The sequence below is a fragment of the Dermochelys coriacea genome, chromosome 1 (genome assembly GCF_009764565.3).
Source record: "Dermochelys coriacea isolate rDerCor1 chromosome 1, rDerCor1.pri.v4, whole genome shotgun sequence".
In the NCBI taxonomy this organism is placed as follows: Eukaryota; Metazoa; Chordata; order Testudines; family Dermochelyidae; genus Dermochelys; species Dermochelys coriacea.
In genome coordinates, this window is record NC_050068.2 from 233,679,170 (window position 1) to 233,695,273 (window position 16,104).

Here is a 16,104-nt window from a genome sequence, read left to right on the forward strand (position 1 = left end):
AAAACTCATATTACAGACCTACTTCGATGTATGTAGCATTTCCTAATTCTAGTGTCTTTCTCATGTCTCTCTCCTTATGGCTTGTTAGTCAGAAAATATCTTGAAATGCCCTTTTAAAACAAAATATGTATCTTTCCACAGTACTTTAGTTTTCCACATCTGTGTTTTTTAAAGATTTTTTAAAATGTACAGACTAGCAAATATCTTGGTTATAACAGTTGTTTCTGTTCAACCTGAGTCAAATAATTCATTTAAAAAATCCACAGGGATTAAGGGTGATCCATTAAGTAGAAAAACTTCCACCCGTCTTTCCCATTTTTCTGAAGCACATACAAATGGGCAAATATAGAATCATTGATTGGTTACGTATTATTTTTACATTGCAGCTGTTCACAGATGGAATCACCAACAAGCTTATTGGTTGCTATGTGGGTGATGCAATGGATGATGTGGTTTTAGTTAGAATCTATGGAAACAAGACCGAGTTGTTAGTAGATCGAGATGAGGAAGTGAAAAGTTTCCGGGTGTTGCAGGCCCATGGCTGTGCGCCACAACTCTACTGTACTTTCAGTAATGGTCTATGCTACGAGTTCATGCAGGGAGAAGCACTGGATCCAGAGCATGTCTGCAACCCAGATATATTCAGGTAAACATCTTCAAAACTATTAAAACTCTAGAGTGCATTTTGGGAAACTAGTGTCTAGGGCCCTACCACATTCATGGCCATGAAAAAGTGTCATGGACGGTGAAATCTGGTCTTCCACCATGAAATCTGGTCTTGTGTGCTTTTACCCTATATTATATAGCTTTCACGGGGGAGACTTAGCATGTCTCAAATTGGGAGTCCTGACACAAAAGGGAGTTGTAGGGGGGCCACAAGGTTATTTTAGGGAGGTCACGGTATTGCCACCCTTACTTCTGCACTGCCTTCAGAGCTGGGTGCCCAGAGAGCGGTGGCTATTGCCCTGGGCACCCAGCTCTGAAGATAGCGACCTGCCAACAGCAGTGCAGAAATAAGGACGGCAATACCATGCCATGCCACCCTTACTTCTGCATTGCACTGATGATGGCGGCTCTGCCTTCAGAGCTTGGCTCCTGGCCAGCAGTTGCCGCTTTCCAGCTGCTCAGCTCTGAAGGCAGAACCCCACCAACAGTAGCACAGAAGTAAGGGTAGCAGTACTGCAGCCCCCCCACCCGCTTACAATAACCTTGTGACCCCCCACAATTCCTTTTTGGGTCAGGATCCCTACAATTACAATACCATGAAATTTCAGATCCATTAAATTTATGATTTTTAAAATCCTATGACCATGAATTTGGTTGGGCCCTACCTGTGCATAGGAAAGTTGTCAATGTGGAGCATGCTGTTGGTAACCATACACAGAAGAACTTATGGAGGTGACTTACTGCGAACGCATTTTATTATCCAAATGCTCCTTTGCACGTAGTCTGCAACAACCTAATGTTCTCCCTCCATGTAGCCATGATAGCTCACTGTTTCCCATCCAGTTTGGAAGGATCGGACTTGGGTCTTGTAGGTAGTTTGCTCCCTCCTCCCCCAGCAGGCCACAGGGCACCATTTTAGGAGTAAGGAAGTGCTGATGAGCTTTGTCTGCCAGTGCTTAACTCTTTCTAGGCATCTCCCTTGTCTCCCACATGCTCTTGCTCCTCTCAGTTATAAAGCATATACGTTTTGGGGAAACAAACTTTTTGAAGGAAATTGTGTGACCTGTGTATTCCCTGATGAAAACTTAAATTTCAAGTAAAAAGTCACTAATAAGACAAACAGAAAAAAAGAGATTTAAATGACAAAAAACAATAATTAACTACCAAATGCTTTTTGGCAATCTGCTTGTAACCAGTTCAAAAGAGAGAACGTAGTAGTACAGTAACCTTTACATATTACAGACTCATAGCCAGGCAGCTTGCTAAAATCCATGCTATTCATGCACATAATGGATGGATCCCCAAATCTAACTTGTGGCTGAAGATGGGAAAATATTTCTCACTCATACCTACAGAATTTACAGATGAGGAAGTAAATAAACGGTAAGTGTTGTTTTATTAAATATTTGATTTACTTTTTTAATAACTTATTTAATTGTCTCAGTTTTCGTCACATACCTTATTAACCAGCTGAGAGGGGAAAACATAACTGGAGTGTTTTTTAGACACCCCATTCCCCCAACTCCATATCAATTTCCTTGTAAATGCTACTAAGAAGCAGAATAAAGTGATGGGTTTGCCCATCCTTTCTATTTTTTTGGCCACATTCTTCCTCTAAATCTGCTCGCTCTTTTCCACTTGAAAAGAGTATGCATTACTAGTCTTGTGTTCTCTTCCCACAACTAGGATTATGATATCATATTGTCAAGAGTCAAGTTGTTCTTAAAGAAGTCACCTTTGGAAAAGTAATAGGAATTCTTGCCTTCCTCCGATCTTATGTTGCCATGACTTCACTACAAGAGTGAGCAGTGAAAAATGCACTAAGATGGTTCACTCAATTATCTGTTGAAATAATGGGAATACAGAAAATAACTGATCAAGTGCACTAATGTATGAATTTCTATATAATTCCTTTATTATTAACGCTATGCTCAGAAAAGAAACTTTTCAATTTTTTTGAACCCCAAAAGGTTCTTAAGTGATGTTCCAAGTCCTCAAATTCTTCAGGAAGAGATGGCCTGGATGAAGGAGAGACTGTCAAATCTAGGATCCCCAGTGGTGCTTTGCCACAATGACCTGTTGTGTAAGAATATTATCTACAACGAGAAACAAGGTAGGTATTGAACACAGCAGTAAGTAGTGTTTCATTCCATACCTGTGTTGTATTTATATTCTGTGGCAGTTGTCTTAGGGTGGGTGTAGAATTATAATTCATATTCATTAAATCACTTGTGACTTTTTACTAATGGTAGTAAGTAAAGTAAATTTGCTGCTTGAAATCAAAGTTCAATGTAATGGTAGCAGTATTTGTATAAATTATATGAACTGTCTTAGCAGCTATAACCATAATTTTAATTCTAAAATGTTTTTAGCATGTGGAGAAAAATCTTTATATTCTTATTTTCACTGTAATGATCTAATCTGTAAAAATGGATTTCAAACTATCAAATTGTCTTTTTGTCTTTGTAATTTAATAGAAATCTCATATACATTTAAAAAAGGTTGTCAGTCATTCAACAACCTTAGGAGATAATGTCTCCAGGTTACTTTGTATTATGGATGTATTGTTCTGATTTATCAGATACATTGGTGCTAAGGAGGAGTTCCCCAGGGTGAAGTATCATAATGATACTTATGCTACTTTCAATGGCTCAGTTTATATCCTGAATACGAGGTACATAGGCATCTTAATGTTGAAGATATTTTTGTAAATATTATTTTTTTAATTCAGAGGTAGGCAGTAGGCTTATCTTGGAAATGGCAAATCAAAAACCTTTGTTCATTGTTTTCAGATGTTGTAAATATTTGAACTCTTGAAAGGAATCCTTGTATTTAAAAACAAAACAGAACCAAAAAACTAGGACTATCAAAAGTTCTCATAGAAAATCTTAATTCCTTTTAAGGCTTGGTTGTTTAGTGGTTTGAGGTTCGGTTACTAAATGATACATTCAACAGGCAAACATGGTGAACCAACAGTAAATTTGGGACATTGAAAACAGGGCTATTATGGTGCAGAAAAATGCTTTAACGAGACTAGTACCTCAATTTTCCACATCCCCCTCCCAAATCCCCAGATGTCTGTGAGTTGAACTGAAAGTAACAAGTTAATTTTGTAGAAGCATGTTGGTGGTTGTAGGGAAGCTTACAATTGAGATAGTGAAGACTTTCTCTTTAATGAGAAGTGTATTTAATTTCAGATTTGTCTGAGTAATTTAATATTGTCTTGTAACTTATCACTTGATTGATAATTAGCTTACCACTAAAGCCAACGTATTTGTTTGAAGTCATTAAAATGAATGTGAACAACATTTAAGGTGTTCTCTATCAGACATTCAGCAATAATTGAGGCCTCACGTCTTAGTTTATGTGCCTTACAACTTGCATACAATTTGATACAAAACAAATATTGAAGTTGCTTCTGATTTGAAAAGTGGCTGTGTACATCATTTCTACATCAACTCTGCTCCTTCGACATGTACAGATAAAAAGAGATCTTTTAGCTGCAATCCGTATATATGCGACCTCTCTTCTGAGTTAGGTCTTTCCTTCTTGCACATAAATACTAGTGCTATATGTTCTGCAGGCCAAAGTAGCCATCAACTACACCTTTGCAGCACCATCACTTTCCGGTTTATGGTCTTTGCATGCCTGTGCAATTCTATTCATTTTAATGGGTTTGCACAGTTCTAACTATTGAGTAGGAGTTAGTAAGCAATTCTGTTGATGTTTTTGAAAGGGGAAAAAACTTCAGTCGTTGACTCTGCAGCGCTAATAGGAATTAAAAAGGGGATAAAAAATTATTTTTGTCACTAAAGTCAACAGATCTGATTCTGAATACACAGATCAGATCTACTGAGAAAGGATGCTATTTTTAGTCACTTTTCATAATAGAACCATGTTTTAGTGTAAAGTGCTTAAACAAAAACAATAATTCAGTTAAATGTTCACTATCACGGTTGATAAGCTTAACATTCCCACTTTGAAAACAAATGCTATATGCTTCTCTTTTTATAAACAGAGTGGAGGAAAAAAACAATGCCAGCAGTGCATCACTTATGAGCAAACCTACAATAACCAGTGTGTGAGTGTTTAGTGTTTGGGGACAAGGTGGGGAGGAGGGAGGAATCTGAATGTAAAGCACTTAGGCTTAGAGCTGGTTGTAAATAACTGAATGGGAAAAGATTTGAAAGTATATGCCATAGCAAGACTGTGTCCATTAAAGCTTACATGCTTGAATATTGCAGCACATCATGTACGTTGTTGTAAGAACTCTGCAATACCGAGATACAACAGGTACTATTCTTATAGTAACCAAACCTCAATGCCATCTGCAAAATGAGTTTTTGTATATTGTGAAAGCTGTGTATTTTGTACTGTACACTTTTACAGTGCAAAACTTTATAAACCCATGTTACATAGTACAGTCTTAGAAGGAGGAACTTCATCTTTATTTTTGAAGTGGAAACTCAGCTTTAACTTTAACTGCAAATAAACATGAATCATATCAAGTATGTTCAGCCAAATCAAGATCATTTTAAAAAAAAAATACTCTTAAAAATTAAGTATCAGCTTGCAATGAATTCTTCTTTGAAGCTGCTTTAATAAGAGCACAAAGAACAATCTTAAAGATGCAGTTCACTTTCTGGAGTTGTTACTGGCCTAAATATAGGAAGCTAGCTAAAAGTTCTGATTATGCAGCAGTATTCTTATTAGTTCTTTCATCTTGCCTTGATCTGCTCTTTAAAGAGGCTGGGTCTAAACCAGCACAAACAGAATCCATAATTCACCATTGGTGTTTGTAGCACTTTCATCAGCATGTTGTCTAGTCATGCTTAGGCCAAGTGTAATCAACATACTATTTAAAAAGCCACAGGTAGTCAGTTTACACTAGCGCTCTCACAGTAGATAGGCCCAGCATTGTTTATCCCAGAGGCAGGCAAACATTTTGGACTGAGGACTGCATCGGCCTTCCGAAATTGTATGGAGGCCTGGTTAGGAGAGGCTGTGCCTCCGCAAACAGCCAAGCATGGCCCGGCCCCCACCCTGTATCCGACCTCCCCCCCCCCCCGCTTCTCACCCACGTGGTGGTCCCCCAGGGACTCTTGCCCCATCCAACCCCCCTGTCCCCTGACAGCCCCCCTCGGACTCCTTCCCCATCCACCCTCCTGTACTCCCTGTCCCCTGGTTGCCCCCCCCGCCGCCCCATCCAACCCCACTCTTCTTCCTGACTGCCCCCCCGGAACCCCTGCCCTCATTCAACCCCCATGTTTCCCGTCCTCTTATCGCCCTGACCGCTATTCACACCCCCGCCCCCTGACCATCACCCCGAACTCCCCTGCCATCTATCCAATCCCCCCTCCCCCCCCGCTCCCTGCCCTCTTACCGCGCTGCCTGGAGCACCGGTGGCTGGCGGCGCTACAGCTGTGCCACCCAGAGCACCAGGACAGGCAGCCATGCCGTCCGGCTGGAGCCAGCCACACCACCGCGCAGCACAGAGCACCGGGTCAGGCCGCGGCTCTGCAGCTGTGCCACCCGGCTGGAGCTCGCAGCCCCACCGCCCAGAGCATTGCGCCGGCAGCACAGTGAGCTGAGGCTGCGGGGGAGAGGGAACAGCAGGGGAGGGGCTGGGGGCTAGCCTCCCAGGCCAGAAGCTCAAGGGCCGGGCAGAAGGGCCCCGTGGACCAGATGTGGCCCACAGGCCATAGTTTGCCCACCTCTGGTTTATCCCAACTTTTTAACTCCACTCTTTCAAAGACTATACTTAATTTCCAGTTTACACAGAAACAAAACTTGCTAGACATTAAAAAAAGATTAACATATACATACAGAAAAAACATACTTTGTAACCAATGGCTTTAAGAATCTTAAACCTGACATCTAACCCACTTTCCAAAGAGAGACTGAAATAAATGTTGAACTCTAGTATGGTTAAATGGAGTGCATCACTCATTTGATGAATTCAATTTGTTCACACTGTGGCTCAGAGAAATTTGCCTCTTGCTGCTTTGTTAATGTCTGCTTTAATCGCTCCGGATATGAACATTTTCAATAGTGTTACCTTACATAACAGATTTATAATTGCCTAGGAGACTTGTTCTCTGAAAGAAATAGCTCACAGTTTCACTTCATTTCTTGCCCTTGAATATATCTTGATGTGTGAACTGTGGTTTTAAATTTAAGTAACTGACCATTGGAAGGCATTTATTTATAGCCCTTTTGTCCTGAAGCTCTTGCCTTTTTTTTTTTTTTTTTTTTTTTTAAATAAAACTTGAGCAGGAGTTTCCAAAGTCTCTTCTGGACTCTCCCAGTATGCTCAGATACCTTATTACTAATGCTTGTCTGCATCAGATTTCTTTCCAACACTTCTAGAATATCTTCAGTTACTCCTCACTTTTCTTAATTGTGGCAAATATTTTTTTAAAATAGCTTAACATTAGGCACCTACATAAGCAGCCTGACTTTTGAAAAGTGCTGACCACTTAACAGATTCCATTGACGGTTATTACTCAGCACTTCTGGAAATCAGGTCGCTGTAACTAGGTGCTCAAGTTAAGTGTTCTACTTTAAAAAAAAAACAAAAAACTTTGGGTGAACGAATTTTAGTGTGTGTCCCGGAGATGGTATCTGTTCTGTCGTGCGGATTTTGTAGTGATGCTCTCATCACAGCAAGGTGATACATCCTGCTACATTAAGCTTTGTTTATTTCAGGCTTTCTCAAACCTTTTCGTAGTATCGCTCACTCTTAGTAAAGAGATTACCTTGCAGGGCACTTTCGTTCACATTTACTATCACGAGTCATCTCTTCTCCTGTTCATGATTACACAATATTCATACAGGAGTGGCTTATAACAGGGGAGTAATAAAGTTTGTTGAACTATCTATATTGCAATAAAGAGCTGCTAGAAACAGGAGAGTGATCATTTCTTGACTGTCAGCTCTTTGAAGACTGTCAGTAAATCCCCTGTGGATCACCCAACCTCTGATTTCAGTTAATAAACACAATTTTATATGCATGAAACATAAAATGACATGCACATTGCAGATCATACATTCATTTTTATATGAACAGTAAAATAGTATGTAGCCTTCAGCATTAAAGCTTTGATACAATACATATAATTGCCTTTCGGATATAGTGTTGGAGATTTTGAGAGTTTAACTACTGTATGCTTCGAAATATCTTTGAAATATCTTCTATCTGGATGAACTCCACAGTGGACAGTAGTACCCAATTATGGTATAACACTTTAATAGGTTGTACAGTCCACAAGTGTACTTCATGTATTGGTTTTCTGGTTTTGGGAGAAGTTTTTAGTAATAGTCAGCATTGGCCTTGCTGTTCCTATTGAAGTTAACGGGAGTAGACTTAGACATTTTAAAAATCCCAATGTAAAGACTAATACATTGCTAGTAGCTCAGAGTTCATCATACTGGAAACTAGTTGCTCTTCTGGATGAATTCATCTTTACTAATTCTTAGTGTATTCCTATAATTTTAAACATAAATTAATCTAAAGAGTACAATGATAACATCATACAAGTCAGTTCACTTTCTCTTTATCACCTGCCTTATTTTAGAGCAAAATGTTATAATAAAAATTAATGAAGTGATTCTGTCTGTCCATACTTTCTTGACACAGAGAATTGAAGGGAACTGTGCATCTTTAACCTTAATATTTGTTGCAAAAATTAAATTTAAGGTTGAGTTCCACTGTGGAATGGGTCTGAAAAAGGAGAGCAGTAAAATGCAGAACTTTTCTTTTTAAAGTTTTGTGTCATTTCAAATGTGAGTGTGCCAAATTTTCTTCATCTGCTACAGATTAGGTATGCCATTGTTGCTGCCATGTGGCGGCGTGCACCGTGCTACTTAAACGCACTGACTGGAGGTTTATCGCATCAATTGTTCACGTGCACCTCCCGCAAAGGAGAGCACAGAGCCTGGTAACAGCCTCATCTGTATCTTGTTAGCTTCATATTCTTATTTTATAAACCGTTAACTATAACTGGCAATAACATTTTTAAATAAAGGCTAGCTATAATCAAAATAATGGCACTGCAGTCTGAGATAAAATTTGGATTAAAAACACTTTTTAAAGTATGTCTTAAGTTGATATTTTGCAAGCAGGCTTTTTACCTGCCATTTTTATCTGCTTTATATGCAAAATCCTGAATACAAGAGTGTTTAAATGATTTGAATTTGTACGGGCTAGTTCAATCATATGACAAAACAAACATTAACCAGGGTTGGGCTGTGCATTTTTATTGGTTTATATTTAACAGATGAGCTTTAGAGGTTTATATGTGCTTAAATCTACAGCACTATTAAGGAGCCAGCAAGAAACATGTTATCTATTTCATGGACTTGTCACTCTGAAAACTGCAATTAAGCTGTGACTTTGCTATGAGATCTTGGACTGCAGCCCTTGTAAAATCAATTTCCAGTTCTTTCAATAATTTTAACAGCTTTTAAGTCACGAGAACCTCTTATCATGTACTACTGGCTGGATGTTCTTTGTGCAGGGTGCTCTGCTTTAGTCACTTCCCTGGGTTGGTCTGACTGAGAACATATTTATTAACCTTCCAGGCAGGTTGCAAAGCCCACTTCTCCTTCTCCCTCCCCCCACCCGCGGTGGAGGGAAGCATGAGGTGAGGGTTGGGGGGCTGGTAAATATTTAAGTAGTCTTCTTATATTTATTGTCTGTTAATTTTATGGGATAGGTGCCTAGACTATAGGATGGGTGCTTATTGACACATTTTATACATTTTGAATAAATAAATATGTGGCATGGATGGCAACATGTGTAATGGCACTGACTGAAATCTTAAATACTTGCTGCTGCATGCTGTTTCTAAAAAAAAAAATCACCAAAGCAATCTGTGCAGAAAGTAACTCGGGAGATGCATGCTCATGGACACTTATAACACATTTTAACTTGTCCAGTTTTAAACTCCTCCAGTCTTTTAAGAAAGTAACAGCTGCAATGTAGTTGGGTTAAAATATTTCCCCATATCTCCTAAAAGGTTATAATTCAGATCAAACTTAAAATATTTTTCTAATTTAAGATTAGTGTTAAATTTGCTCAAGAATTCAACTTTCAGTTTTGGCTTCAAGAGAGAATAGTCAGCATTAGTAATTGTAAGATTATTTCTTTCATTATTATGGGTTAATATGGATTAAAATAATTACTTCAGAGTCTCTGAAATTTGTAGTACAACCTTTTAGCAAGGGTAAACTTGTAGAAAGACAGCACAACTAGACACCTAGAGAGGAATAATAATGCAGCTTGGAAGGAGTTTAATAGTTGCAACATATTTCAAGAATATAGTTTAATTGAATGACCATTAGTAGTTATTAAAGCTCAATATGGAGAAATACAAAATTGAAATCTGAACACATTTGAGGTGGGTACTGTTGAGTAGTCAGAAATATATACCACCTGCACTCAGACAATTATAGTAGTTGATAGTGTATTTTTTTCTGAGACTGCAAGAGCAGTGGCAATCCTGTCTAGCTTATATTAAACCTGACTTCCAGGTGTCCATTTGGCTATTGCTGTGGAAAGGATTTACCAGAGGAGACTCAAAGGCCATACTGTCTGGACATGGTGCATGTCCCACAATTGCCCTCCCAGTTGGCCAGATAAACTTGTTGTAAAAAGCCATTAAGCAAAAAGGGAGCATTTGGGGTAGCACTATTGCTTTTGTCCACGCATACTTTATGCTGTAAGGCTTCTGTTACTTAATATCTGCAGGCACTTTGTTTTTGAGACGGGTATTCAAACATAGCATGCCATTGCTTGAAATAACACTAAATTCATAACGCCATCATCAAAAAAAGAAGATCGTTGAATAATTGGGGAAACGCTGTCTTGCGAAAAATGACTGTGCGCGCGCGCTACATGTATTCTGTAGTCAGGTTGCACTACTTGTTTGTCAAGAAAGTAGTTTGGATTACTTATACCTATAACTCTGATAGCTAAAAAGATGGACAAGTAATCTGTATTTCTAGCTACTGTTAGAACTAAAGGAGTCTTTTTATCTAGTATTTCTCATTAGAACGGAATATGAGTTTCTAAGGTAACTGACGCCCTCTTGTGGTAGAAATGGAAACCTGAAATAGCTATTTTGATTCTAAATTACATAGTAAAATACTGAAGCAAGCTGTTGATCCGATTATATATCTTCTGTCAAGTGAAGCTCATGCCATAAAATTCACAGCCTTACCCTGGAGTGTCTCAAGAGTGCATGCAAATGGGCACAAACAGTGAGACTGAAATGTTGGCAGATGTCTAGGGACAGCACTGAATTAGGGCATTGGTTTGTTTGTTATGGATTCTTACGTTTTCATGTTTGTGTCTCATATAGGTGATGTACAGTTCATTGATTATGAGTACTCTGGATACAACTACCTGGCTTATGATATTGGAAATCATTTCAATGAGTTTGCAGGTAAAAAATGAATTTGCCATTTAAAAGTTAATTGGTAATAAAACAATGAATCTTCTGTTCTTTTATATAGTGCCTTTCATCAGAGGATCTCAAAACTGTGACCCTAATAAACCCCTCAGTGCCAACTGGCAAAGGGTTCACTGTTCTGTAATAGTAACTCCCATAGGCCTGTCAAACTCACTACACGTAACACGTTTTTATAGCATTTATCTCTAAATATTGTCACATAAGATCTCAAATGAAAGGATCTTGCTGGTCACATATTGTGTGAAATGTATGTACTGATAGTCTGTATACTGAAAATATGCTCTTATAGTTTGTAGCAAGGTATTACTCCCCAGGAGACGTGAGAAACTGATTTCTTACCAGACCTGAGATGTTTATCCATCTGTCTTTTGAAATGTAAATTGAGTATTGTCTTATCCACAATCACCAGTCTGAGCTAAATGCATATGGAGGCTTGTGAAATTTAAGAAAAATAGAGGAACAGCACGGGGAAAAGAGCTTTGTCTAGGGGCATACTTTAAAGGTTTATTGGAGTATAACGGAGGACAGGGACAGAACCCTGTTATCCTGTACTTGAGGAAGTAATCAGGCAGAGCAGTTATGTTAGTGAAAACAGGATCCCAACTTGTCCTGGTTGAAAATGCTGCAAGATAGCTTTTGGGTGAGATAAGATTGCTTTTAGACAGATGGTTAGCCTATTAAAGTTAAGTTTAGTCTAGTAAGACGCATGTTATACTTTTGTTTTATATGTAGCCATTTCTGTTTCCACTTGTTCTTATCTCAAAAGATTTGCATCAAATCTTAATCTTTGATAATATACTTATGATTGTTTCACTATGCCTATATCTCAGTTCTGTGATTTTATAAAGAATCTGATCCTGAGTTGTACCAATCAACCTGTGTGTACAGTGATCCTTTGGGGACATCTTAGCTGGTAATTTCTGTGAGTGTTCTGTGATAAGGGCTGGATACTACAGAGGGACTCTTTCAGTGGAGCTTGGGAGCTGGGATACATACACCTCTGGTAACCTGCAAGGCAAAGTAAGGGCTAGCATAGCCTGAGGAAATATTTTGGGTTCGTAACAGAGTGGTGAGGTCAGGGAGCACAAGCAAATCTTTGTTCTCACTAGTGGCAAGGAGATAAGGTGACTCACTGTCCTGGACACCCTAGGAAAGTGTCACAAAAATATTAGTCACTAATGAATTCAATTTAAAATCTCCGTGGGGTGGGCTAGTTATGTCCCTACTTTGCAGTTGTGGGAACTTAGGCTTTGTCTATGCTGGCAATTGAAAGACAAAACTTTTGTCTGTCAGAGGTGATTCCCCAAGACAAAAGTTTTGCCGCAACAAGTGCCAGTGTGAACAGCGCATTGTTGGCAGGAGCGCTTTCCTGCCTACAATGCAAATGCCACTCTTTGGGGATAGAAGTTTTTTGTCATCAGGAGAGCCGACAAACAGTGGCTACAACGCATGATTTTTAGTGGCATGGCTGTGGTGACAAAGCCATGTTGCTAAAAGTTGTATAGTATAGACAGAGCCTAAGATGTGGGAAGGCTGTGACTTTGCCAGAGTCATTCAAGAAGTGTGGCAGAGTCAAAAATAGACATACAAATCCCAACTTCCTGAGCTCTGCCTTAACTGAGAGATCATCCTTTCTCTGTGGTATTAAAAACAATATCATAGGGGCACTGATGCTCCTTCCCTCCAAGTGCAGATAAGATGTGGAAAATTAACAGTGGCATTCATATATAATAACCTCTACCACCAAATGGCAGTCTTGTGATTCCTTGCACAACTTGCAGTTGAGACTTGGCTTTGACTTGATTTTGGACAAACTGAAAAGAGCAGAACAAGAATCAAGGCTAATATGCAGATTTGTGTTTGATAGGGAGAAGTTAAGGTTTAGGAACATAGGAAAGACTATACTTGCTCAAAAAGTGGCTTATCTAGTCAAGTTTAGTTCATTGAATGTTCCCCTACTCTTGTCTTGGAGAGTTTTAAATAGGAGTGCCTGACATACCTTACCTGTATGCTATTTACTTTGGGAATGGGGTTACAGTGGGAATTCCACCATCATGATGATTACAGTACAGCAAGGTAAATACAATACAGGTTTAAGTAATCTTGATCTTAGGGTGGATTTGATTTAAATCAAATTGATTTAAATCACTAGTCAGAAAGACTCGATTTGATCATGGTTTTCTACAGAAAAGTGCATTCTTGTTGGTTGTTATAACCTTAATACATATTCTTCACAACTCAGAGATAATGTAGGTTTCATTTTTAGAAGGTACACACTACACATTTTTAAACAGTGATTTATTTTGAAAACTTTTCAGGTGAGTTTTACAGCTATATCAGAAAATGAATGATTGTTTGGTTACTTTGTTTACCAATGGTAATTGAAGCAGATATTTCTGAAGTCATTGGGAGGTGAACTATCTCCAATTCAACAGGTTAATCATTAATATTTGGAGGATTTTCTTGCCATGCTATATTAGGAGGAGAACATCACCAGACAAACATTTAAATTGTTTTATTTAATTAAAATAACAACGTTAAGTATTCTGGATTTTTTTCTTCAACAGCAAACATATCATATTTTAACAAAACAATTTTCCCTTGCATCTCGCATTTATCTCCAGACTTCTTCTCCTTGTCCAGATCTATTCCTCCCCCAACAATCTTCTATTCATTGGACTTTTTGAAACTTTGCACTTTTAGAGAGCGGTAAGGGATTAACTCTGTGTACACAAATTTGCAGAGGGACAATGGAGTTGAAGTCTTTTATTTCTCATCTCTATTTATTTTATTTATTTATTTATTTATTTATTTTAAAACATTTTTGCTATTAACAAGCATGTTACCTCTGGAGACACAAATCCATAGCTTGAGAACTGCAAAACTAAGCATCTCTGATGGTATCTTCTAGACTGAGCACGGAGTCCCATTGGGTAGATGGATTATTTAGGTTAATCTTTCTGTACCAGAAGCCTGTGGAACCCCATAAAATTGGGTCTCTAATCCATGAACTATTGGAACTCATTTGCAAAACTTTTCTTAAACATTACATGAATATTGTCTCATACTAGAGAATTAGAATTTATAATCCCTATTCCATGATGAGATATCTTTGAGCTATAATGCATCTTAATTAAAACCACCTTTAAATGGGTTTTTTCCTCCAAAAGCATTTTATTAAAAAAAAAATCCAGTTTTTTAAATATTTATTTGTTTGTTTGTTTATTTAAATCATTGATTTTTATCCACCCTTCTTGATCTATTTGTCATAGTGTTTTCCAAATTGTGTGCTTCTAAAGTGGTCATGGTAATTCATTTTCAAAATTCTTAATTCTTTGATGACAATGTAGCTTACTCTTTGGAACCTGTTTGTACAATTTGTTTTGTTGAGCATTTTATACAAATTGTCCCCCAAACACTTTAGAGTTAATCTTGCCCTCTGTTGTTTTTGAAGAGGTATAGACAAGATTTCACGTGATGAAGTGCTGCTGTAGGGAGACATTTTTAACACATGGTAGAAAATGCAGAGAACCATTTTCTACCACCAGTGAGTAAATATTGCAAAGGGCTAATGCTGGGTGAGCAGAGATTGACAAAGGTCAGGAACTTTACAGGAACAAATCCAGGGAGGGCTTTAAAAAGGTTTGAACTGAATCCTGAAATGGAAGAGGGTTTTGTTGTCATTCTTATATACAGAAGATTATATTTTTACCACATGCAGAATGCGAATTCCAGAGATTGGACTTAGTCAAGGGGACAGAAGAAGTTGTGGTATACAAGGCAAAATTGTAGGGTTTGATAGAGGCAGATTTATGATATGCAGAGAGGAAAACTTGGATCAAGGATGATGACAAGGTTAGACAATGGAGGCAAACGAAACTTCACAGTTCTAAAGAGCGGGAGGGAAAAGGAATAGAGTTGTGGTTGAGTGGGTTCCTTTTGTGTAAGGAATACACTTCTTTCTGAAACATTAGCTTAGTTTGTGATGAAATATAAGTATACCTGAATGTCTCATGTTTTGTAACAAGGATTCAGATTGCATGCAAATCTATTTTCTTCTTTCACTAGAACGTACAGCCCTCTTTGAATTTCCCTGGGAAGATTCTGGGGAAAAAATTCATAATACAGATGCTTTATTTTCATGGGACTTTCCCCATAAAATTGTACCTTGCTGATGTTCAGATTTTACCAGACCACAGATATACATGTATGCTAGCAATGGTCAAATATTTAAACACAGAATCTTTCATAATGTTAGTGTCCTCTTTTGTTTTTTTTTATTTGGGTTTGAGGGGTATGCATTGATATGATTATCTGAATCTGTTCATATTTAGTTTGCATATGGTACACATTTGCAAAGTTTCTTAAAAGGATAGGTCATTTATAAATGTGAAGTCAAACCATCTGACTTATAAATAAATGTTAATTCTTTTTGTTTGTTTTTTTGTTTTTGAAGGCGTGAGTGAGGTAGACTACAGCCTTTATCCAGATAGAGAATTACAAGAGCAGTGGCTGAGATCTTACCTTGAGGCCTACAAGGAATATAAAGGTTTCGGTACAGATGTTACTGAAAAAGAGGTAGAAGTACTGTATGTGCAAGTCAATCAATTTGCATTGGTAAGTTTCTCAAGATTATTAATATATATACAACATCCCGGGTATGCTTACTGCTTTCCAGCCAAATAAAACTGAGTTCCCTATTCCAAGGAACTTGCACTATTAAATTATGCAATACTTGCCAGATACCTTTAATACAGTATTTTTTGAAATGGCAGCTTTTCTTACTATTCTGATGGAAACCATTATGCAATGAATATTGTTCAATTTCTATTTGTTTATGTGTTAGTCTAACTCAGTGTAGATCTTTGGAAAGTAAATGGACTCACTGCTAGGCCTTTACTATCTGGATATCTTTAGTGGATTTATTCCATAGGGCAGGGCCTTTCTGACAAGGTAAAGCCAA

At 38.0% G+C, this 16,104-nt stretch overlaps 1 protein-coding gene and 1 long non-coding RNA gene across 2 annotated transcripts in view; both read left to right on the top strand.

Annotated features, from left to right (window-relative positions):
- Nucleotides 1-16,104, top strand: part of ETNK1 (ethanolamine kinase 1) — a 56,204-nt gene that overhangs the window by 26,933 nt on the left and 13,167 nt on the right. The window contains exons 2-6 of the mRNA XM_038386258.2: nucleotides 387-646; nucleotides 1,909-2,049; nucleotides 2,637-2,779; nucleotides 11,031-11,114; nucleotides 15,598-15,758. Of these exons, the coding sequence (XP_038242186.1) occupies nucleotides 387-646; nucleotides 1,909-2,049; nucleotides 2,637-2,779; nucleotides 11,031-11,114; nucleotides 15,598-15,758 (789 nt within the window). The remainder of the gene's footprint in view (nucleotides 1-386; nucleotides 647-1,908; nucleotides 2,050-2,636; nucleotides 2,780-11,030; nucleotides 11,115-15,597; nucleotides 15,759-16,104) is intronic.
- Nucleotides 4,660-8,507, top strand: LOC122460641. Its single transcript, XR_006282082.1, has 3 exons — nucleotides 4,660-4,747; nucleotides 4,911-4,959; nucleotides 8,485-8,507. It is a non-coding gene; the product is annotated as an uncharacterized LOC122460641 (long non-coding RNA).